The 25836-nt window shown below is 45.6% G+C and overlaps 1 protein-coding gene across 6 annotated transcripts in view; it reads left to right on the top strand.

The window, feature by feature from the left end:
• The window catches only part of kif16bb (kinesin family member 16Bb), a 46479-nt gene extending 36044 nt beyond the window's left edge, over window positions 1-10435 (top strand). Inside the window, exons 18-19 of one of the 6 annotated variants that reach the window (XR_007196518.1) lie at window positions 5836-6142; window positions 10062-10143. Coding sequence is in view for 5 of the 6 variants with exons in the window: in XM_048270032.1 (XP_048125989.1) it covers window positions 10062-10424 (363 nt within the window). In the remaining variant the exon portion in view is untranslated. Of the gene's footprint in view, window positions 1-188; window positions 591-5835; window positions 6143-10061 lie in introns of those variants that run through there. The other 5 variants (XM_048270035.1, XM_048270032.1, XM_048270036.1 and 2 more) reach the window with 5 other exon arrangements.
• Window positions 10436-25836: the final 15401 nt, after the last annotated feature.

The following is a 25836-nucleotide window of genomic DNA, read 5'->3' on the forward strand; positions in this document are numbered from 1 at the left end:
TCTGGGGCCGTTAGCCAACTCACTAGCATGCTTATGGTCAGGCCCTCAGAGAAGGGGTGTGTGTGTGTGTGTGTGTGTGTTTGTGTGTTCTGAGGATTGGAGTAATGAGGGTGCGTGGGTGTATATGTGCAAGCATATGTATGTGTCTGTGTTCTTAGGATAAGAGGTGTGTGTCTTTCATTAGGCAGAGGAGCAGATGCCGCTCACCTTTTCTGGAAGAAACCACAGCTTCCCTCCACTGCCAGATGTGTCAACAGGTTACTCACATTTACACCCACACAGCAACATATTTGACTAACTGCTAACTGCTGCTAGTAGAATAGACACATCTATTCAGGTAAACAAGACTAACGCTTTCTGACATCTAGATCTAAGTATTATCCTTTCTTATGATATATTGTTGTTTCAGGCTACAACACCTTGCCAGAACCTGAATGTCAAATTACACAAGGTCTATGGTCTGTGTCTTATTATAAGCATGGTTGGTAGAATGAATGAGGAATTCAGTGTCTCTTTACAGTTTTATTGTGCACCAGAGACATTTGTTTGTAGAGCTGACCAGTGGTGGAGGAAGTACTGAATCTCAGTACTTAAGTAAAAGTACAAATACACAGAGAAATATTTACTTTAGTAAAAGTACCACAATGACAACCCTACTTAAGTAAAAGTAAAAAGTACCTGCTTTTAAAAGTAAAAGTATTTGCATAATGATTTATTCTCTTAATATCTATGTTCTAAAAGAAAAAATAGTATGGGCTGTGGCATTTTAATTAAACTAGTTTTAGGTTAGGCTATATTCGACTAGATAGTTTTAAGCTAATGCAATTGTGCTTACCATCTGTGGCCCAGTTTACATTCTGACCTACAATTCTAGAGACTGTAATTCTGGTTATCTACTAGGGTGATCTGCTGAGTATATCATTCAGCAAAACACGAGAGCCTGAAGTTTAACGGGGTAGACCAGGGAAACGTCGGGTGGATCGTAAATGCCAATTCTGCTGATTGAACAGAAAAGTTGCTGAGAAAGGTGTCTTTATGATTAGGTTCAGTTTCACTTTGCAGGCGCACATAGACATTGAATGAGCTCACATTTCTACCCCCCCAATTGTAGGCTATGCCTCTTTATTTGATCACACACAATTAAGAAATATTTTCTAATCTGGAAAATGCTACGTTTTTTCGACGCCAGCGGTTCTATAATAGTCTACCATTTATTTGTGCCGCAAATGACGTGTGACAGAAGCATGGGCATAGCCTGTAACTTCGCTGATCCGCGGATAGCAATCTCATCAGAGAGGAGGCCCTAACGCTGCAGATAACAGACAGAGAAAGGCACAGAACACAGTTGCATGTCCAGTGTAGCCATGGGTCTGGTGAATATAGCCTACCGAATGCAGATGGCTACAAGCTCACGCTTTGCCTGGTCTAGACTAGAAGCTTATGTTTCAAAGATTTAGAAGCTGGGCACGTAGCGCTCCAGAACCTGTGGTAGCAACCCCGCCCCCTGGTAAAACAAACGTGTTTGTCAGAGAGAAAAAAAATCTGATCATAAAATGTATCGTAAAAAGGAACGATGGTGTTGTAAAAATGTAACGGAGTAAAAGTACAAATAATTGCTGTAAAATGTAACGAAGTAAAAGTCAAAAGTATGCACTATAAATTCTACTTAAGTAAAGTACAAATACATGGAATATTTACTTAAGTACAGTAACGAAGTATTTGTACTTCGTTACATTCCACCACTGGAGCTGACTCTTAAAGCATCACACACCAAGCCTAAATGTCTGTTTTCACAAGCACGCTCTTTGAGCAGGAAGGAGAATCCTGGATGAAATTTACTCCCATGGGTCTGAATGTCTGAATGTCACTCCACAGAGAGACGATGCTGAATGCCAGCTCTGAGGGAGATGGAGGTGACTGAGGGGCCGGACCTTGAGCTGTGGTTTTTCCACCCGCGGTTGTCAGCTTTGTTCCAACGATCTCATGCTTAAGTCTGACATGCAATTTCCTGTTGGATTGGAGACGCAGATGAGATGGAGATGGGTTGAAATAATGGTGGCAAGAAAGGAGAAAAGCGATGGAGGGTGGCGTGGTGGGGGTGGCAGACAGTTAGGATTTATGTTGCCAGTGATGTCCTCGATTGCTGCAATAAATGGCAGCAGGGAGTGTTATGTGTTAGCGCCGAAAAAAATACCATTAACTTCCACCCACTCATGAGAGCCCCAGGCCTGCAGTGCCAGGATGAGAGATGTATTTTTAGTTTCCCAAACTATCACTAGCACTCTTCTCTCAACCTGTTTTTTTTTTCCAACAACAAATCACTTTCTGATCCAGGATTAAACTTCTTCAAATGATAAACGCTATTTATATATCCAGTTACACCAATGAAGAAGTACAGATATTTAATTTGACTGTGAGAGAAAGCGAGGCTCATTTCATGCTTGAACAGCGATGCCTTTGGCACAGATTTTCTTCTTCTTCTTCTTCTTCTTCTTCTTCTTCTTCTTCTTCTTTAATGTTTTTCTCATAATGAGAGACTCAAAGGAAAAAGTAGTTTTTAACAAACAAAACTTGGAATGCATTTCCCATTCTTTCTTTCTCTCCCTCCTCCCCTCTCTCTCTCCCCCTCTGTCTCCTTTATTCTGATGCCTCAGCCAATCAAGTTTCCTCAGACCCTTTCAAGCATCCATATTGCTTCCCTGCCAGGCCCCCAACACCATCCATCTCTTGCCGTCCTTTGCCAGACGCCCAATCAGCGCTGCTGCCTTGTACCGCCGCTAATACCGAGCACGGTAAATTGGCTCGACACTGCTAAAAGCGTCCTCAGCATTTGGAAGAGGCGGTAGTGTGTTCGATAATGAGCGGCGAGCTAACTTTGCCCCGTCAGCGTCGGCTAAAGCCTGCTGGGAAACACATATGCCTCCGTTAATTGTGAAGAGGGAGTTCAGACCGAGATAAAGCATGTCCCTTCTAGGCAAAGAAACATCAAGGTAAAAAATGAGCAGTTTGTTCAGAGCAAACAGGAGGCACACTTTTAAGCTGCCGTTCCTGTTGCTAGTCTCTGAGTGCTTCCCTGCACCTGGCACTAACGGAAGAATTTAACCATACAGGGAGGTGCATTTCAATTGTTCAAAATAATCTTCTTGTCTCATCCTTCAAGCAGTCTGAAAAATCACAAACCATTCTGAATCTGACTTTATTTTTTACATCTATATTCTCCCCCAAAAAAGCATTTGATTTGATATGTAACAGAAAGACATAGTTACACTTAACTTGACCGTATCGACATAAGAGTGATATGACACTGTCATGAACGTGTCATAAACAAGTCATAAACGTTTATGACATAACGCTTCTGTTATTAAGTGACATTAGGTTTTTGTCCTAACAAGTTAGGGTTAGGATTAGGGTTAGAGGTTAGGGTTAGGTGAGGGGAAATTGATCTTTTATGGGAGCATCATAGCCTAGAGTGCGCTGGCCAATTGTGTCGGAACAGACGGGTGCTGGGTGTGAGGGAAAAGCTGTAGGGTAGTATGTGTGTGTTTTAAACAAAAAAAGGGGGGGGGACATAGAAAAAACAAAATGTGAACTGGTGTAAAGCTTGGTGTAAAAAAATAATAATGACATTGTAATTAAAGTGTAATAAATGTGTAAGACCCTGCTCTTTTGCCTGGCCTCCTGGGCACTGAGGGGCAGATATGTACGGTGGCCCTGAAGTGAAAAACACAACCACAAATCAAAAATCAAAACAGCAAATTAAAAACCATGCTGGCAAATTAAAAATCAAACCAGCAAATCAAAAGCCATATATATACCAACAAAGGAAGCATAATTAGCACCTTTGTACATCCACAAGAAACGCACGTAGTGCCTTGCCAGGTTACGTGGAATTCATTAAGCATTCACTTAATCAGGCAAACAGCGTTAGTCACCGCCTTACAGTGCCCACAACTCACCGATCATCATTCAGTCACACACACATTTAAATAGGAACAATGGCACATGACTAAAAAGAAATAACAAGTTTAGCAAATGAAATAATCATAATCATGAATCATAATAATCATGAAATAATCAAACAGCAAGATAAAGCAGGGAAGTAATTCTATTCAACTTAAAAAAATACTATGACTTGGTGTAATAGTCTAGCAGGCATACTGTAGGGAAAGGAATGACGTGAAATAGTAAAAGTAATACATTAAAAGGCAAACATAAGTAAAAGTTGTTTTGCTCAAAGTAGCAGAACTGGTTTGCTGAATACTGCTTCTATTGTTTCTGAAAGTCTCTCCTATTGATGTATGCAACCACACTGTGGATTAGACCTGCTTTTAAAGGGCAGAAACATTTCACCTGAAAACAGACGTGCACTGTTTTCAGACATATGCCAGAATACCTAATCAATCGCTATTAACACTTCTTCCGTTTTTGCGACATACTCCCACGACCTTCCCATTAATGCATATGCATGAGTAAAAATAGCAGTGCTTGCCTCACAGCCCTCCTGTGCTAGGCAAATGTGCTTTAATTCATTAGAGGGGGGTCACTTGCGCTTCAGCCTGGTTGGTGCTCACGGAACAAGACGCAGAAGTCAAAAGAGGAAACCAATGGTCTAGAACCAAGGAGCAGGACCGGAGCGCAAAACGCTTTAAGTGATTTTTTTTTTATTAGCCTAGTGCAAACCGACTAACGTTTCGACGCCCATGCGTTTTCTTCAGAGTCCACAGAGTCAGCTCTAGCTAGACCTTGTGCTTTAATTCATGTGTGGTCTGTTTGTACATACTGTACGACGCTATGTTTTAAGGAGCCTGTAGTAAAGCATGAAACAGGCGTTAAAGGCTTACATCAGCCCCACACTCTAGAGCTTGGCACTGAAGAAACTGGTTCAACTGGGCCTTTTGATGGCCATCTTTCCGTTTATTTTATCCATCATTTTTCTCCCCTTTACTTCATTCTCTCTTCTTTTCACTGTCTTTCTCTCTCATTCCTTTCCCCTCCTTCCTTTCCCCCTCTCTTCTCTCTCTCTCTCTCTCTCTCTCTTTCCTTTCCCCCCTCTCTTCTTTCTTCTCTCTCATTCTCCCCCCTCTCTCTCCCCCCTCTCTCTTCCCCTTCTCTTCTCTCTCTCTCTCTCTCTCTCTCTCTCTCTCTCTCATCCTCCCTCCTCCTTTCCTTTTCCCCGCTCCTGGTCTCTCAACCCCGTGTTCTGTTCTCAGTGCTTCATTCTGAAAGCAGTAATTTGTCTCAGACAGTCAGAGAGAGCCTTCAGTGGCACTCCAACCCCAACTTTGGACAGGCGTTTATTAACAGCCCAACCTTGAGGACAGTGTGCTTGCCCTGGTGTGTGTGTGTGTGTACGTGCGCATGCTTGTGTGTGCATGTGTGACACTGTGTGTGTGTGTGTGCATACGTGCGCATGTGTGCTTGCGTGTTTGATTGTGTGTGTGGGTGTGTGTGTGAGAGAGACTCTGTGTGTGTGTGTGTGAGAAGCCTGGGAGCCGCTGCCTCACACAGCATTATGTTTGTAATTTTCACACACCGTCCCTCCAGTGATGATTTCATAATTTTCTACCGCATGTAATCCTCGCCCTGACTGACTGCAAATAGTACTCCCGCCTCCTGTCTAGACTCAGCCGAACTCGAGGAAGGCTACTTAGCATTCTCTGTGTGTTGAGAGTGACTTTAAAAAGCTCTCTCCCCTGCTATTCGATATGTGTATTTAATTCAAGTTTCCATTCAGTACATCTGAGGCTACTGTGAAGCATAGCGTGAGATCTTCTATGAAAACCTGTCTACATTGTTTTTGATGGTGTTTAAAACTTTTTTTTTTCTGCAACACAGGGGATCTGACAGCACTGAGGAGTGGAGAGAATGTGGAATCGAAGCACAACCATGACAATCTGACCGCTCAGACGTCTGAGTGGACGTCAGAGGTGGTGGAGGGTCAGGTGGTGGAGGAGCAGAGGAGGAAGGAGGAAAAAGAGGATCACAGCCTTCCCATCATGCCACAGGAGGAGCGTCCCCCTGAGTAGCGGCAGGATGAGACAAGGGCAGGGCAGCTCAGAAGTAGTCATCACGCAGGCTGGAGTGCAGCATCAGGTGCTGGTCTGAATGGAGACGCAGTCGAGGACATCAGTGCCCAGCTGAGGTAAAGTGCAGATGATCAGACAGACATCCTCCGGGCTGTTTGCTATGCTGGAGGTGCTGGGGTTGAGAGTGATGTGTTCTGGTGAACCAGAGCAAAGTGTGTTGTGCTGGATCCAAGTGCACACTCGCAAAGCTCTTCCTTTACTATTTGGTATGTGGTAGAGGTCTGCACTCCCGCGGACCCACGAGTCCCGAGTGCGGCGCGGGACAACTTTTGAAAGCTCTTTGCTGGAGCGGGCGGGATGAGAGAGGTGCGTTCGCGGGTGCGGGACAAACCGATGATTCACGCACTCCCGCAAATTAAATATGTGCGTAAAATTAAAAATGGAAATGATTAAAGTAGTGTTCATAACTATAGTTCAGCTGGATGTTCTGTTAGGCAGCATTAAAAAACGGGGTTAAAGCATAACTGACGGATAGCAGGCCTATAGCCTATATTGTCGTTTACGTGGGTTCAATTTGTTCCTGCTGCTCATTGTCAAAACTCGAAATTGAAAGCATGACAGAGAAAGAGGGCACCAGACTAGGCCTACTTCAGTTGTTAGCCTACATTCAGAGCCAAGAAACTTAAAATCATGCATCTGGAGTCTTCCTCAGATGTGTGGAGAGATCTGGAGAGATCCTCCGGGCTGTTTGCTACGCTGGAGAGGGTGGACAGTGTCCTCTGTGTCAGGCAGTGAGAGCGTGGGGTGTTCTAGTGAAGCTGACCAGAGAGTCTGTATTCGAGACCAGGCGGGGTATCCTTGACTTTGCCCATGGACAGGAGCTAGGAATGCTCTCTGTTGCCCCTTAAGCTCTCTTTCTTTCTCTCTCTCTCTCTCTCTCTCTCTCTTTTTTTTCTTTGTTTTTTTTCTTCCTGTTTTGCTTTCACGCTGTGCCGAGTCTCGGTCCACTGGGAGGCCTTGATCTACACATTACCCCAACCATCCGCCGCCCTGCATTAGAAACCCCATGCTGGAGAAATGCTGCTGCGCTTCTGTCACAAGTCACACTGAGCTGAACAGGAGACGCTCCCCACACACACACACACACACACACACACACACACACACACACACACACACACACACACACAGACACACACACCCACACACACACACAGACACTTCCCTCAGAAAAAGCCAGTGCTTTTTTCGCCACTCTGCATTAATCCTCACATCTACGTGCCCAGATTCTATTTAATTTCACAGCTAGTTGAGTGCCCCCCTAATCGCATTCAGACATTTGGGCTACTCCATTCACATTTAAGAGATGGCTATGGAAATATGGGCATTTGCCACTCAAGCTTTGTTTATTTGTTATTTATTATTTTTGAATTCAAACAGTTTGAAGTCTTCAGTGTCACGCCACTGCAATTCATTTGAATTGCCTTTCAAAACAAAGACTCTGGCTGAGGGGATTTGAATATTAACCTAATTGCTTTGCTCTGTTGTGCTCCCTCTTCCATGTAAATATCATTAAGATGAAACACATTTCTTCCCCTCTCTCCTTGGCTCATAATAGAATTACAGAAACATTATTTCTCTTTCCTGTTGTTGGCTCCTGAGCGCTCGTTTGACTGTTTCCTCTCATTCAGCTATGTGACTAATGGACTTACTGAAGAGGAAGAGGTATAGGTAGCCGGAGCTCTAGGCTGCAGCAGTCCTGGGTCCTCAGCGCCAGCCTGTGAGGTAATTTAAACTGGCCACAGCAGACTGTGTGGAGTTAAGTACGAGGTGAATTTCATAATACTCTTGGCCATTAGGGCTGGGTATTGCCTGCAACCTCAAGATGTAATATGAATCACGATACACAGGCCACGATGCCATACACCTCTGGAAAAAAATAAAAGGCCGCTGCACATTTTTCTGATGCCCTCTTACGGTTGATGAGTGACATTCGATTGAGTTGACGGTCATATTCAAAATTAACACACCACTACAAATTTTTATTTGACCGTCAACTCATTCAAATGTCACTCGCCATCCGTAGGATGACATCAGAAAAATGTGCAGTGGTGTCTTTTTTTTTCCCAGAGCTGTATGAATCACAATCCATATTGATTCTGAAAAATGACCATGTCTAAAAAAAAATTCACGGCTTTATAATTCTGTTAATGGTGAAGGCAAAGCCTTAAATGTTTATTGATGTCATTGTAAGTCACTTTGGACAAAAGCATCTGCTAAGAACTATAAACAACCTCAACTTAAAAACACTTCAGTTCAGGCCCACAAAGATCTTAAAAGTAAAATTCAAAAAATTTGTTTAAAATCTGATAGTCATTAACTTTAAAACTTACAGTGGACTTTTCTGTTGATTAAGGTTTAAGTTTATTTATTTTTTGATACTGTATCAATAAGGAGTCCATCCAAATATATTGCAATATCCATATTTTGAGCACAGTGCTTTTGATCATGTAGGTAGGGGACAGCAAGACAATGGGGATAGAGTGGATTGTAATCCCCCACTTGGCTTGCTGAAGAACACCAGTCATAGTTAGCTTGTTTATTTTGCAGTATTAGCATAATTTACCCACGAAAAGCACATTCAGCCCTAAATTGCTAAAGTGTTAGTTTGTAGGGACAGCAAAAAGGCTCAGCTTTATATTATACAGTTTTACAAGCCTAGACCGGGAGTAGGTCTAAAGTCAGCACAGCAGCTAGCTCATCTGCTACTGGCTTCCTTGCTATTTATATTCAGCCCACCCCAGACTAGAACTCCCTGATCTTCCTAACTCCATTATTATAAATAGCAGAAGCTCCAGCGGACCACACTATTCAGCGATATGTTCCACTGACAGCAGTCCATGTGGGGTTGGAAGCTTGATATACTCAAGACTTGGCTGGGCCTCCAGAGCCTACAGTAAATGCTAATGCTAACATGCATCCCATTCCATTCAGTTCAATTCCACATTCCTTTGCTCTAACGCATCACAAGCTAGGCTAACTAGATTACAAAGGGAGATGGGACCTGGCATGTCATGTGACTGGAGGGTTTAATAAGCAGACCATTATGCCATCCTCTCTCTCTCTCCCTCCCTATGTGTGTGTGTGTGTGTGTGTGTGTGTGTGTGTGTGTGTGTGTGTATGTGTGTAAATGCACCATGTTTACACCTGCAGGGTTCTGACTCATAAATAAGAATGCCGCCTGGCTGCTCCAATCACGCGTGGAGAGAGAGCATCACCTCATCTGGCCACCCACCACTTGCACATCTCCTTCTCCTCCATATTTTATTCATGATCTCGCCTCCTGTTGCATATGTGCCTTTTGTCAGGAAGCGAAAAAAAAACAAAGAGGCAACATAAAAATTCACTTGATATTCAAATAGTGGCTTGGGGCATGTTGGCTGCTTCTGTTGATGACAGCAAGTCACTCTTTGTTCTGACACGTTCAATAGCAAATTTCATTGGAGAGGTGTTATATGGTCTATTCTTTCTTTTCTCGGGTTTGAGGCTGATGTAATAGTTGTTTTTCTTTATTCAACATAGTGCATCATAGTGTTCTGTGTAGTCTCTGCTCGCCAGAGATGGAAAGGCAGGTGGCTCAGCAAATGGATATCCTCACAATAATAAACACTGGCGATGGATGTGGAGAGATGGCAATTTATAACATATCCGCCTCATGTTATGGTTTTCTATTTTATCACTGTTCAGTGGAGTGGAGATTGCTCTCTGAAAGAGCTTTTGCTAGTAATTTCAGTGTGTGTGTGTGTGTGTGTGCGCATTTGTCTCTTTCTGGAGTGCAGATGTGTGTCTGTGTGTGTGTGTATATTTCAGCCCAGTGAATTCTGTGATTCAAGACTGATCATAAATTGCAACTCGTAGCATTTTATTTTTAAGATGTCTCTGTTTTTTCCGTCTCTCTCTCTCTCTCCTTCGCTCTCTTTCTCTATCTCTCTCTCTCTCCCTAAATGTCACTCGCTCCCTGTCTCTGTCCCACAGGCTGTCCCCAGCCACGCCTCAGATGGCCTGTCCTCATTCCCTCCTCCCCAGGACGCAAAGGACGAGGAGGAGGAGGAGGAGGAGAAGGAGAAGGGGGACGGCAGGCCTTCGAGCCTGAGGCCTCTCTCGCTCCCCCCACACCTGTGGGAAGTGTCAGACCCGCCGCAGACCACCCGCCATGGGAAGAAGCATCTCAGACATGCTCATCCTCCTCCTCGCTGTCCTCCTCATCCTCGCAAGAACAACAAAAGCAGCATGAGTCGGCTGCCTCATCCATCAGCTGCGAGGGCTTCGGAGGCGTTGGTGCCGGGGGGGGGGAGTGGCGGCGGCAGCAGCAGGCCGGGCAGGAGCCGAGCGCCCTGAGGCCGGCTGATGGATCTGGATTGGCCACGGCAGGGCTGGAAGGGGCCTCTAACGAGCGCCCGGGCCCCCTGCCTGACGTCTGCCACCTCCCTCTCTCACTGGCCAGCGGCTCTGGAGGGACCTTGTTAGTCGGCGAGCCACTCGGCAGCCCGTCAGAAGGGGAGAGGCGCTGGCGAATGCTCTTCCTCTTCCTCCTCTTCCTCTTTCTCTGTTTGGCGAACCCCTGGCGGTACAGAGGCAGGAGACTGCAGACAAGCTCGCTGTGGAGATCCAATTTAACCACTGCGGCATCTCGGCGCTGTCTGTGGAGAGCTCCCAGGTGCAGGTGGACCAGAAACAGGCCCTGCCCCACGCCGGTGGCTCCTCTGCCTCCGACTCCCACCCCGACCTCAGCTCCAGCTCCGACGCAGCCCCGCCGGGGGGCGGCATGATCAACTGGATGTCCTTCATGCTGAAGGACGCCGGGCGACACCTGCGCAACCCCCCTGGCGCAGCTCCTGCAGCAGGCGCCTGGCCTGGGCAGACTCTACATGCAGGTGTGCTCGCTGGTCACGGACGTGCCCTTCCTGCAGAACCTGAAGCTGGAGCTCCCCCTCAGCCCTGGGGCCACTGCCACCACCGCCGAGGCCAAAGACCTCGGCCTGCTCCGAACTCCGGCCCGCATCAAGGAGCTTCTGTCCATGCAGAAAATGGCTGCTGACAACCTGGAGGTGGCTCTGCCGCGTGAGCTGGGGGCATTTAAGGAACGGCTGTCGACAAGACCGGAGCAGAGGCTGTGTGAGATGTAGGACGTGCTGGGTGAGATGGGGTCACTCCAGAGTGGTGATGCATCCAGGGAGAAAGGTCTTGCCTGGCCCAGTGAGGCAGTGCCCAGTCTAAAGCCACCATGCTCCTCGGGTTTAACTCAAATAGATTCCGCAGCTCAGCAAGACTCGTGGTCAGAGACTTCAGAAGACGCTGATGCAGCACAGATGGCTGCGTCGGTGCAGGTGTGGACCCAGCACCTAGTGGACTTCCCTCCCCACCTGCGGCAGCTGCAGTCCCTCCCCATGTCCAGCCTGCTGCCCTGCCTGCTAAGCGTGCTGCCGGATGGAGCTCTGGCCTCACAGCGCCCCCTGGCTGTCTGCTGGCTCAGCGCAGCCACCTGCGCCCAGCCGGAGCCCCGTCCAGCCCTCGCACTATTCCTGGAGTCGGCCCTCTACACCTTGTGTGCCTGCTGCACGGCAACATGGACGGCTGGCGGCGGCTGGCCCTGGCGCAGGTACGGGTGCTGACCTACGCCACTGTCCGTCTGAGCCCTGAGACTGACCGCGCCAACATTGATGTCCTCGGCGGACGTGACGACGCGTCGGAGAAGGAGGGGGAGGCGAAGGGTGGTGGAGGCAGTCAGGTGGTGCTTCAGTTCTTCCTGACGGACACACACCTGGGGCTGCTCCAGGAGGATGCAGTCTTCTATCCGCCGCCACGCTCCCTGGCACTGGTGCCCAGCTGCCCGCAGTTCAGCCTGCGTCAGCTGAGGCCCCATGAGGATGTGCGCTGCCTGGTGGTCAAGGACTCCACCCGGCTGGAGGTCGTACTGGCCCCATCAACAACAACAACAACAACAACAACAACGAGGGATGGGGTTCAAAGGGATCAGTGGTGTCCACCGCAGCGCAGTGGCCACACCAGCACCGCCACCGTCTGTGCTGACCACCACCAGCGTTCTGGTCTTCCATCTCCTCGGCCTGAGGTGTGGAAATTAACTTTCGGCAGCTCCGACGACGCATCCTCCCTGATTAATTACTTGTCAAACGTCTGATCAGGGAGCTCAGCAGCAAATAATTAAGAGTCCAGCCGGAGGAATACGCCCAGGCAGGCTTGAGCCCCACTCCCGGCAATATGGAAACCTTCACCTCAATTACTTGGCCCCCACCATTTCCCACGCTCATAATGTGATTAAGTACAGCAGGATTTATATATTGGACACTATTTGTGTAGTCGATGGAGTCTATGCACGTCCGATGAGGAGGTCTGTTAAGGGGCTTTGTTGTTTAGAAAAAGTGTCCGGCTGAATTAATTAAGGTCTCGGAAGGCAACATTTATTGTGCAAATGGCTGGTAATGAATGCTGTCCTCTTCAACCCTCTACGAAAATCAAAGCCAATTAGTGTTACAGCCAAATGGGTTGAGAGTCGGGTACTCTTGCATTTTGTTCTGGATTAGTGTAAATCGTATACAATCAGAGCACCCAAGATAATTAGGCGCAAAACAAGGTTCAATCCGTGTTATACCATGTTGTCTATATTTATGTGTTGCTATATATAAAATTAGTAGAATGATTAAAGTGTAAACTGTGAATGTTATTCAAAATATGTATTCTTCAACTACAGTATTAAGAAACTCAAGCATTGAGGACAAACATTGCAATGCGCTCACATTTGTAAATAACATTTTTAATTCTCTGATTTTAACCATCTTAGGAATGTTTCAGCAATGATCTTGCCTAACTGTTCCATTTTAAAAGTGACCCTGTTGTTTTACTGCATGGGGATCCTGCTTACTGTTAAATATGTAACTTTGTAAACTGAATTAATATGTGTTTCCTATGTTTTAACTTGAGTTAATAAAGAGTTTATAAACCATATTATTTAATCCAGAGTGGAGTTATAACAGGTTTATTAACCACAAACCTGACATCAGGTAAGAGGAGGGTGGAGGGTGAACCACTCTAGCTTTGGAGAGAGATAAGGCTATAAACTGTTGCCATAATTGAAAACATGGAGAGGGTTCGCTTATGCTAAACTGCACTTGACCTAAGAAACTATTCCATAGATATCATATGACGTGTGTCTGTATTATTATCTAAAACAAGTGGATATGTAGGGGATCTGTAGTGATTGTACTCAAATGACAATGAAATGGCAATGACTAAATGATAAACACTTTTATGTTTTATAAATTGTAACATCATTCAATTTCATTTTTAGTTTGGTATAGTATGGTATGGTATGGTATAGTAATATAACTATATTGACATTGTGTTCCATTTAAAGGAAATGCTTCTGCTTTCAAAGTAGTGTTTTTTTTTATATAATCAACCATTGTTAATTCAGGGACATTTGACTTTGCATTAACCTCTTTTACAGCTATGCCCAGAATTTACGATCAACAATAACAATCAAATAACAAATAAATAAGATAAAAAGGTCTAAATAGATGTAAAGGCATGCACACTGTACACTGTGCTGTCTATTACAGTATACCCTTAAATTTGTCTACTGACACAAAACGGTCTAATTTTAATATAGCTTGTAATTAGTTCCATTAGAGAATATCAGAGGAGTTTCAATTGAAATATGAAATCTCTCTGCTGGTTAAACTGAATAGGTAGGGTTCAACTATTTCACTTGTTTTTATATTTTCAGTTTTACATTTCCACCTTCCCATACCCTTCTACTTTCCTCCCCCACATTTAGTTTCTCTCACTCTGTCTCTGTCCCTCTCTATATTCTATTTGATTCTATTCTTTATTATATTCAATTAAATTGAATTCAATAGAGCTTTATTGGCATGACAAAAATACAATTTGTATTGCCAAAGCATTTCTTATGTTACAGGTGATTCGTAGTAGTACTGTATGTGAAAGAAAGAAAACAAAGACAACATCATGCATCTTCTCTCACTCTCTTTGTGTCTCTCTCACTCTGTCACTCACTCTCTTTGTGTCTCTCTCACTCTGTCACTCACTCTCTTTGTGTCTCTCTCTCACTCTGTCACTCACTCTCTTTGTGTCTCTCTCACTCTGTCACTCACTCTCTTTGTGTCTCTCTCACTCTGTCACTCATTCTCTTTGTGTCTCTCTCACTCTGTCACTCACTCTCTTTGTGTCTCTCTCACTCTCTCACTGACTCTCTTTGTGTCTCTCTCTCACTCTCTCACTGACTCTCTTTGTGTGTGTCTCTCTCTCGCTCAGGGTTTTTCTCTGTGTTTGTGAGGTTAGTGTTGGCAGGCGTGTGTCTCCTAGGAGCCTGTGCAGACTGCCTGAAGGAGCCGGCCCAACATCAATATTCTGCTCACCTTTCTCTCATACCGGTGTGGACCCGGAAGGTCAAGGTGAGCCTTCGCCTGTGCGCTCCTCTTACAGGTCCTATAGCCCCTTCACTACACCCACCAGACACACACACACACACACACCTACGCACACTGTGGATAATGCGTTTCCGCTTCTATTCCCAGCCCTGGTAACTGCTCACAATGGCAGGCGGTGATGATAGGGATGCCGGGGTCATCTTGCTCACTGTCCAACCACCCCCCACCCCCCTCTTGCCCATACTGTGCCCCAGGGCTGGGCTATAAACCCACAGAGACAAGGCGGAAGGGGTTGGAAGGCCTCTTTTTCAACACTTGAATCTGGAGTGAATGCTACCATCCAACAGGGAAAACTGCGGGATGGGCGACTTTTGTGCAATCAGTCTCCTTAGCCCAAAAGCTGTGAAAAACGCTGTGATAGAGAGGACGACGAGAGAAGAGAGAGAGAGAACCTCTCAGTTTCGAGGCAAGAGAAAACGAGATGGTGGTGATTCAGCACGGGTGAGAGAGCTGACCGGTGAAAGGATTCCTTTCTTTCTGTACTTAAGCTCTCTAGCGGTTAAGAAATTCAATTAGCCTTCACACCAAGAAGCTGTGAACTGTCATCAAATTGTTATCAGCGAAAAACCAAAAGGGGGTATGGCAATCACATCTTAATACTGCGCTTTAAGACAGTGCAGAAACCCTTGTGTGCCCAGCGAGATTGGCCCTAATGCTTTAATTTCAACCCCCCCCCCCCCCACAATCACTTCACTTTTGAATTTTTGAACTTGAGCCAGAGGAAGTCATTTGCAAATATTTCCTCAATCAGTGAAAGGTTACCCAGGGAAGATGGAGGGTGAACCACTCTAGCTTTGGAGAGAGATAAGGCTATAAACTGTTGCCATAATTGAAAACATGGAGAGGGTTCGCTTATGCTAAACTGCACGACCTCATCTTGCATGTTCTTTATTGAAGCCATAAAACAAAGATGTAATCTCTTTTTATATTGGCACACATAATCATGAGGGCTACCCTTTTTGATGAGATAGTTACGCTCTCACTCAGATTTGTACTGAAAACATGGACCACATCTCTGTTGTTTTGGTTTGCTTAAGCCAAACCAAATCAGACCAAATCACACCAAAATGATTGAAGGGTTCATGTGAAAGAGAGCTATGATTAATTCATCCAGTCTCAATGCATGCCTTCCCGGGAACTCTTTATGTTGATGATGGATAGTCAACAAATTGTAACTGAATGTTTGACAAATATTTTACAAACTTTTGGCATACTTGTCAACTCAGCCCAGCAGTTAACCTGTCAACTAACTGTCATCTGTCAATCAAACACATCCTAGCCTAACAACAACTCCAAGTATATGCCAGTATTTATTACATCAAGACCCAATGTGTGGCATTTATTCCTGTTTTTTTTACCACCTACAAATAGCTCAGTCCAGAGTGATCTCTCTCGGAGATGATGAGACTTACAAACACGACTCGCCTCTGAGATGCTTTGAGAAGCAACATAGTCACTGAAGAGTTCAAACCTTTCCAACACCATGGATTACAAAGCTTCTATTAGATCCAAACTTTCAGAGCAGATGAATCATTGTAGCGATTGCACACGAGGGAGACTCAAACAACAGGCATGTGCACTAGCTACTTCACTTTAAAAAAAAAAAAAAAAAAAACCTAAAAGTGCACTCGCGAATTCACGCCTCTGTGTCTGTCCCGCCAGCTCGTCTTTCACACAGCATATCACGAGCTCGGCGGTAATGAGCAGCATCTACAAAGGGAGGCGCACTCTCCTTTGGCCCCCGGAGACGCTCTGGCTTCACTGTAATGACACCGGCGGATCAGAGAGCCCAACACCCTGATGCTTTCCTGTAATCATCAAGTTATGCCTGAGATTTGGAGTGCGGTTTCGGTAGAAGGGGCAGAAGGACTCGGCTGGCCCCCTCCCCGGTTCACCACCGCACCGCACCATGATAAAAGCTTGTTGCATCAGAGGGAACATTGAGCTTCCCTCTGAATTGTCGAGCTGGATATCATCTTCTCTTTCAAGGCCTGAGCAACACAGAGTGTATTATACATTAGGCTGAAAACAAGCCATAATGTTCCTCTGTCCCTTTTGAGCTTAAAAGCTTGACTGAGGCATAGTTATAGCTTTTGTGAGCTATGACGGTAGCAGTGGGTAAATATCCTTCATGGAAATTACGTTTAAAATAGGGCAGGGATACAGTCTAATAAAATGCACAAATGGGCAATGCTCCCCTGATTGTTAATACCATGAGAAATTATAGTGCTGCAAACCACACATAATGTCCTGTCAGGTCTTCTAAAGTGCTTTCATGCAGCAGTATAAGGTGTTGAAAAGGGTAACACATAAATGAGATCACAGACAAAATGGAAATGACTCCTCTTCTGCAGAAGGTCAGAAAAAAGGACAGCATGCATAGTCTCAGTGTCCTTAATGCAGACAGACAGACGAGTCTTTCTCAAGCCCTGACAGTTCCTTATCTTCCCAGCACAGCCCCGGAGTGCAGGGGTAGGTCCTCTTTTTTACACATATCACACCCTACGCCTTTATTCAGCAGGAGTTGTACAGGGGAGGTGGTGGGGGTTCTGAAGGGACCGGTGCTGGGAGCTATTGGGATCTATCTCCGGTTTCCATCCACAATTCTGAAACCCCATAACACAGTGCAATCAATCATGACCTGGACCCCATCTTTATTTTTAATGGCACTTCTCAGGGGCTCAGATGGTTCATCCATTAGATTAATGTGGATTCACACAGACGCTGATTATTTTCACATCTTTCTCCCGCATATTTTTCTATTATTATTATTACATTATAGCTAGATTTGGTCTCATGCCACCTGCGCAACTGAGAAAGCGGAATAACTTCAGGAACTTTCCGTCATTAATATGCAATGACAACACAGGTTTGTTTGTATTATTCCCATGTATCACACCCATAGTCACGTCATTGCTTTGTGTGGGATTTAGCAGCTTAGGAAATCACACATAACTGCTTAAAATTTTACAGTCCACAATATGTTTTTAAGAACCTTAGGTAACACTTTACGGTAAGGGTACATGAATTATCATGAATTCATGCATGAATTAATTCATGACTTATGTATTACTTCATTCCTTAAAATATGATGAATCATCAGGAATAGTTTGTCATTCGTGACCTCATACATCAACAGCACATCAACTAAAGCATTAGGTACGGTGGGCACAGCATTATGAATTATGATTTATTAAGCATGATCATGATTATTTCTTTTTCTGCCAAAAATGTGGTCATCACTGCGCAAATTCTGATTTGAACACAACTTTGCAGTTTTCTAAACACATGTCATTATTCACCACTTTAGTTGAGGGGCCACAGACATGATTAACTCATGAGCAATTAACCTTATATTCATGTAATCATGATGATCATGTTTAAGTAATCATAAATCATATTATTACACGGCTCTTCACAAGGCAAGTAGAACGCTCCATTGACTTGAATGGGATTTCCCAAAGTTCTAGCGGTCATTATTATCAAGGAAAGGACCTCTGAAAAAAATAATGACCGCTGTCAATGGCAACAGAGTTTGTGCTTCTAATTCAGGTCTTTCATATCCCTACGCAAGGACTGGAACTTCATTCAAAAGTGAAAGCAGACGATTGATCAGCTGTGTTATAAAGAATGTTTGATTCAAGTAACAAACTAACACCCTTTCATTTTTTGCTAAAAGGGAACCCAATGTCTTTCTGAGCAGTTTTCTTAACAACATGGTCCCAAAAACAGTAATCAGTTTTATCTCAACTCACGATATGCGTGTGTGCACTTTGTGTGTGTATACAAATACTGTTTATTCAGACTAGTGAGTGACCATATGTGCCAACTATTCCACCGGCCTCCGAGTTATATTGTGCCAAAGGCGGCGTCAGCCTCTCCAAAGCCCTCCACTCAAAGCTCGGTGCACACACACTTCAGTGTTTTCCTTCTCTCCTCTCATTTGGGTCAAATACAAACCCAATCCCTTTTAACCTCCTCATCCCAGGCTCCTTTAATGAAGGCCAATCTGTTGTGGTAGAGACGCTTCTTTATCGCCGGGCTCTGATGGAATTTGTCAAGGGTGCGCCTCAAATGAGACGCACACAATGGCGCCCTGAATGTCAGCAGCACCAGCAGCCAACGTCTTTGAGCCGGCCTCATTTGTGCATGTCTGTCCTGGGGCCAGAGGAATTTCAATGCCCTTTCAAGAGATGATGTTGTCACACAGTGTCATTCTTAAATTGGAATACTCACCCCACACCCCCCCCTCCTTCACACCCCTGCACACACCCTCCCCCTTGTTTTTTGGACCTGGCGTAAGTTGCATTAGCATTTTGCTGGAAACCGCGAGACATTTTGCCACCGTGAATTCTGACAGATTTCACAAGCTCAGTTTTTACTTCTGCCCCGGGGGGAGAGACGCGGCTCACCATCTGTTGATACGGAGACGAGCGCCTCCGTAAAAGACTGTTATTTCTGCCATTGCTATTCAGGATGCCCTTGTGGTTTTTCAGTGAGAAAATTATGCAAAGGATTGTATCTGATTTACAGTGTCTCTGAGATCCAAACAATTAATCACCCAAGCACCACGGGCTTGCAGGAGCTAAAGTTTTCTTAGAAATCTCAACTGTTAATTCCCTCCAAAGGGTAACAGTTTCTGATTTGGCAGATTTACAGTATTTGGCAGATGTAGCAGTATTTTGTTCTCGAAATGCCACACACACACACTCTCGCTCTCTCTCTCTCTCACACACACACACACACACCAGGTAAGCAGCATTGTACCACATGTTTGTGCTTATCAGGTGATCTGTTTGCCCTTTGACACTGATAGCCCTTGAGCTCAGTCTACACAAGACCACAAATAATATTTTAGTCACTGCAGCCCCAGTCAGCAACACATTAAAATAAAGAGAGAGGAGGAATGAAGCAAGGATACACATTACCACAGTATCTGCCCTGGCATGTTTGCAGTATCAGCTCATTCTGTAGTGATCGCGCTTCCATATTGCACTGTCTGCCTATAAGAGATGGGCTTTGGTTTCTACATGTAGACTGACTGAGTCAGTCTAGATAATTTCAAACTTTCTCCGGTGGACTTTTTTTGTTCGTCCATGCAGCAGCTGGGCCGAGGCTGCAGTTCATTACCAGGCGAGTGATTGTGTCTTAGCTGCGAAGTGCTGATTTCAATCTCCAGTCAATGGGCCGCTATTAAGTTAGATTGCGGAGTTCTACACCAGAATAGTAAGATTTGTCTCCATTTTTGCCAGTTTAGCATCTTCCTTTATGAAGTGACTCATCGATTAGATGGCATTTCTGAGGGTGTAAGCACAACGTTAATTGTCTGCTCTCTTGAATTGTTGAAGGCCGTTGCCACTTTAATGGAGCCCAGTGAAAACTGCATCCATCTCATGTGCATCCCAAATCCGCTCACCCCAGAAAGGATCTCAGAACTGAGAAATGAAGAACTCTGGGAAATGAAGTGCAACAGTGAGTTCCCTCTCGGCACCTTACATTTCCTTCTAATGCTCCTTAATGAGGAAACTCCATTAGTCTGTTCTATTGTGTGTTTTCCGAATGCTAAGAAGAAGCCTTGCCTCGTCTTGGAAGGATTTGACTTCGCCAACCCTTTGGTTCCAAGCCCCCCTCCCCATGTTGCCATTTTTTGAGGTTTTTACAAACAAGTAGGTATCTGTTAAGCACACCTGTTATACTCAAAATGTCACAAAAAGACACTAGTTACCCAGCTCTTTTCAGTGCCATCTGTGCTCTTAGTTGCATGTAGTAAGACAAAAAGTCCCTTTATTGTTGCTTTTAGTGCAGTCTCCCCCCCTCCACCTTGACACGCTCAAAGACACCTCCACCTGTAGTTTATGTTCCTTGCCGCTTGCCTGTGCCCTGACAGCACTTTCTGCTGGTGCTGTGGCACACGAGCCACAGAGAGTGGGCAGGACTCATAAATACTAGTGTCTCTGGCTGCGCCGAGTCCCGCAGCACCACGCCGCGCCGTGCCGCGGGGGATATAGACTACCTCGGCCCTGATGTGTTCGGCTGCCCCTCACCAGGGACACGGCGCTCGCCACTATTTACAATGTTCTCTCAGACAATCGAGACAAGGTTGTTTTCCGACAGCTACCACATTTTACTTTTCTTTACGGACCGCGAGGATAGGGCCGCAGCGCTGCCTGAATGCTGATGTTGTCGAAGTCGAAGCTTCCTGTTCTCTCTCTCTCCTCCAGCTTCCCCCGAGCCTCCCAGCTCCTGCATGAAGGCATTAATCATAGCGCAGGAGTTAAATGGGACTGCAGGCATCTCTGTTATGAATTGCACAGGAAAAGGCATAATTAGTTTGCCACAGATCTATTTTGCAGTCGTCATGTATTCATCGGCATGAGTCCGGGGCGCAGATTGCTTTTCTGCAGGATTAATTATCAGCTGTTTGGACTCTAGGTGCTGTTGGCACTCAACGTGATCACGTAAGGGAAACCCAATGAATAGAGTGACAGTAAACAAACCACTCTTGTCATTGGACCCTGTGATCATTGGCCCGCACTGCAATGTCCTTCTGTCTGTATGAGGAAATAAATGCTGTCTCCTGAACTCAGACAACCCCACGATTGCTCCTCAGATGAGACATCCACATGGCCATGATGGTGGAGGAGGCTCAGGAGGGCGTCACATCTGCTCCAGAGACCAGGAGACTGTGACTTCTGCAGTCAGTTTCCCTATAGCTACTGCCCACTTACCTGACCTAGAGGGGGATGTCCAGCTGTTGACTCCAAGGCAACATCAATTAACATTGCTCAAAAAGTTGCCCAGTGCATCATCATCTAAAGAGATATTGTATGTTACTGACACGGACAGGGCTGTATTAGTATGTTTGGTATGGCTTTTTGTTATGTTATCAGTACATATACAGTATCAATTTAAAATGAGGGACAATATTTATTTCCGGCTGTGCTATGTTTTTTCCAAACCCAAAAGGATGACGGGACCGTTGGACTGCAAGCCAACGGTTCTGATTCTCATCAACGCTTTTGTCATTTCTCTTACCTCAAACTCTTTGAGGTAATGAATAATGTTTGACATTATTAATTACTCTTCAAAGCAGCATACAGTGATTTGGAGGGCACCACTCTTAACTGGTGAATGTGGACACAGTGCGATCCATCAGTGTTTGTAAAAGCTAATGCTACACTTCATCACTCGGGGAACTGGCTGTCCTCAGCTACTCCAGTCTATCGCCACTCCACAGTGCCGCTCCACCGTCCAGTGATTACATTCAAATACGTCCTTTTCTGCCACGTTGGGTTGTGGACACACGCGTCCTCAAAAGCACTCATGAGGAAAAGAACAGGCCATTGTGACACTCTGTCGTTCCGTTCCAAGTTGGAGCAGACTGTTAATGTGGTTAGCAGAGACGGTTATGTGAGCGCTTCAGCTTGAGGTCTGCTTTTATATGGTGAAGTACAGTATATAAGAGGCATGTGAGCCATGAAAACCTATGTCTTTAATTTGAACTTGCCTCACACTTGCATCTGTCACATGACTGTTCAAGGCTGTCTCACACCCTCACATATTTTCCTATTTGTGTGGCCATGATGTAAAATGTTCAAATGCAGTTGTTCACACCTGAAATTAAAATGCGTCTCATATCCATAGATAGTATATCTGTTTGCATTTACATTTTGTAACAGACATGTGAAATTACTGATATGAGATGGGAGGTTCACTGATTAGCCTGTGAAGAGGCTGCTGTACACACGCGGCATGCCAGAGAGGACTTTGTGATCCATTGTGACTGCGGAATTATCATGCAACGTGTGTAGCGTGTTCCATCAGCCAAGCCCCCCATTGTGAAGTGTGCCCTGCTGGAAGGGTTAACACATTTGCCTGCTTTATTAGCTCACACCCATTGTGAGTAATGCCCTGTGGCTAGGAGCTCCTATGGTGTGTGAGTATGTGTGCATGTCTGTGTGTGAGTGAATATGGGTATGTCTGTGTGTGTGTGTGGATATGTATATGTGTGTGTGTATGTGAATATGTCTGTGTGTGAGTGAATATATGTGTGTGTGTGTGTGTGCGTATGTATGTGAGAATATGGCCCTAAGCTCTCACGACCCCATTCATCGGCCATTCTGTGGTCTGGGCGGTGAGTAAATCTTATTAGGCCAGCGGTATAGGACTGCAGTGGAGCGGCTCTAAAGTACAGATCGGCCATTTGAACCCCGCCTCACCCTCTCTCTCATTAATCAGTGGTCAAGACGCGCCTCCTGCCGAACCACTTGTCCTCTCGACGGCGTCCAAAAATCCAGAGTCAAGATAGCCGAGGCCGCTCCCAGCCTGGCTTGCCCAGACGCGCCCGTCCCTCCCGCCAACAATCACAGCGTCCCGCCTGGCGTCTGCACCACGGCTGATCGGAAGCCCTGGACACTTTATGGAGTCTGAGCCTGGATGCTGCAGCAGCCAACTCTCCTTCGCCTTCTGCCAAGTTTCCACAGTATTTCCACCATCTCTCTCTCTCTCTCTCTCTCTCTCTTCTCTCTCTCTCTCATTTTCTTCTTTTACTACCTCCTTCTCGCCTCCTTTCTCTGTGCGCCTCCAGAGATCCGTTGTGTTCCTGCCACTCTTTAACAGGAAGGGAAATACATTCCTTGACTTTTCCCCCCAGTGGGGGAACATAGCCTTCCCTTCAACCTCTCGCTGGTCACTGAACCTGAATCGATGATTGCTCAGTACCTGAGCACCGCTTCTACAAGTGCATAATTGGCACCTGTGTGACTCAGGGGGGCTCTCCCCTTGAGTTGTGGCTCCTCTCTCTAAATTGCTCCTTGGAGATCCCCGTCTGTATATGCGTGTGTGTGTGTGTGTGTGTGTGTGTGTGTGTGTGTGTGTGTGTGTGTGTGTGTGTGTGTGTGTGTGTGTGTGTGTGTGTGTGTATTCACTGTGTGTTCTGCTGTGCCAGAGATGGGCCCTTTGCTTGGGAGCAATTTGTCCTACCTGTGTGCTCCTCGTGCCCCTGGAGATGCTCTCTAAGTGTTAAATGACCCGTGTGAACCTTCGGCTAATCCTGCGCTAGCCGTTGTGACAGTATGGACACCATGCATCTCCGCTGGGGTTGGTGTAGGTGGTGGTGGATTATGCTAATTCATGCTGATGGGATTTCTCTTGTGGCATCATTTAAACGCCGGCCTCATCCCAACCTTACCCCCCACCACCAACACACACACACCTCAGCTCTATCTCTCTAGCAGTGTGTTTCTGTCTCACACCCTCTGTTTGTTTATCTCTCTATCTGTGTGTACAGCCCTCTCATAAAAACACACAGTTATATATTCGCTATATGAGAACTCATCACGTTGCCCACAAAATAACCAGGAATTGCTGACACAGACGCACTGCTGCATAGCAATCCACAACACACATTTTACTACTACTGTACTACTGCTGCACTAAATAAATACATTATAGACTGCTGTTCATCTGAGCATAATCAACATGAGCACCGACCCTTCCACCATGGCAGAACCATTAAACCAATATCTTATTAACTGCACTATAAGATCACATGGGTGAGACATGCACTCAAAAGCTCTTATCTTTTCCTAGAGTTCAGTAGAAGGCTGCCCATCTTCTTCAGTCTTTGATCAGTGGTGAACGTTCTTCACCAGTAATCTTAAACCCTGAGAGCACACTGTAATAAGCATACTGTATGATTGGAAATAGCTATTCGCTAATGCTATCCGCTATGTGAGTTATGTAGTCTTATAAATGCCGTTTGATTGTAGTGCTGAGTTTGTTGCGTGTTTGTGTGAGTGTGGTGAAGGATCTGAGTGGTCTGTCCCCCGATATGGCTCACTCCAGCTCTCTCAGAAGGTGGCAGCAGTAAGCTGTTTCTCTTCAGGCACTTTTCGCTTCTCTCCCTCGCTCTCATTTGCCTGCCCCCCCTCTCTCTGTCCATCTCTTCTCTTTCATCTTATAAATGAAATGGTATACTTCCCTGTAGATATCTTGCTTGATGATAAGACAATGGAAGTAGGGAAATAAAAAAAAAAAAATAAATAAATAAAAAACAGACGTCCAACAACAACAGCAAAAAAAGTAGCCTAAGAAATACCACATAACCAAATTCAATCTCTGAGAGGTACCCTCTTCTCTCAATCCACTCATGCACTGTGACAGCAATAAGGCACAAAATCTGTTTTATTTATCTCCGCTATCTATTTTAAAGACGGACTAAATGAAGATTGAGAGGGTAGGCAAAATCTGTACAACAACAGCGATAACTAGGATGGGAAAACACTGTAGCAGGGGAATGGGAGTAGAGGTGAGAAAACAGAGGAAATGAGGAGAGAAGTGATAACTGGAGACAAAGTGTGTGTGTGAGAGAGAGAGAGAGAGAGAGAATGGAGCGTCAGAGGGAGTCACAATCATTAATTAATACAGCTCAGAGTGAGAAGTGGATTGATTCATCTCCCATTTTCCCATCAAACACACACACACACACACACACACACACACACACACACACACACACACACACACACACAGCGTTGGGTGGTATCTTGGGGCAGGCACGGGTGGAGGGCTATCATGCCAATCCAGCTCCAGTTTAATTGCTTCTAACTGTTGGAAATGTCATGTAGTAAACATCCAGGGGGAAATCAAGATGAATATGTATCAACTTCCCCTTCTGCCATCAAAATAGAGTCTTTTTTCATCATTGTTGTTTCCAAAAGGAGAACTCATGAATCTGTAATATTAGTTCAATGTATGTATGAAAACATCTCATTAAAACAGTAGCTGGTGTTTAGCTGCACATCAGTTCTAAAGATGTGGTGTCTCTGTGAGCGATTGCTCTGGCCTCGCCCACCCCTGACTGTTGGTGTCATGAATAGGCATGGTGGTGGCGTGTCAGAGAGCTGTCATCCGGGTGACAGCTGGTTCGCGGAGCTCGGTGAGAGGCAGGGACTGCCGCTACTGGACCATGTCCACCACCAGCATCACCCACTCCCAGTCAGCGCCCCTCACCCCACCCCACCTCCACCCTAACACCACCCCCCTCACCCCCTCCCCCACAGCCTTGGCGCGGCGCTGCTCCCCTAGACGTGTATGCTGCATATGGGCCTGACCAGCCGTGGCAACCCAGCCTGCCCAATTACAGCAGCCGCCAGCTGGGTCTCGGCTCTGCTACAGTCTCTATGCTCCACCGACCGACCGACCGACACCACCCTCCACCACCGGGCGGTCAAACCCAGACGAACGCCACTACTTTCCCTCCCATAATCCATCTCCCCGTC

This window comes from Alosa alosa, chromosome 18, assembly GCF_017589495.1.
Source record: "Alosa alosa isolate M-15738 ecotype Scorff River chromosome 18, AALO_Geno_1.1, whole genome shotgun sequence".
NCBI classification, from domain to species: domain Eukaryota; kingdom Metazoa; phylum Chordata; class Actinopteri; order Clupeiformes; family Clupeidae; genus Alosa; species Alosa alosa.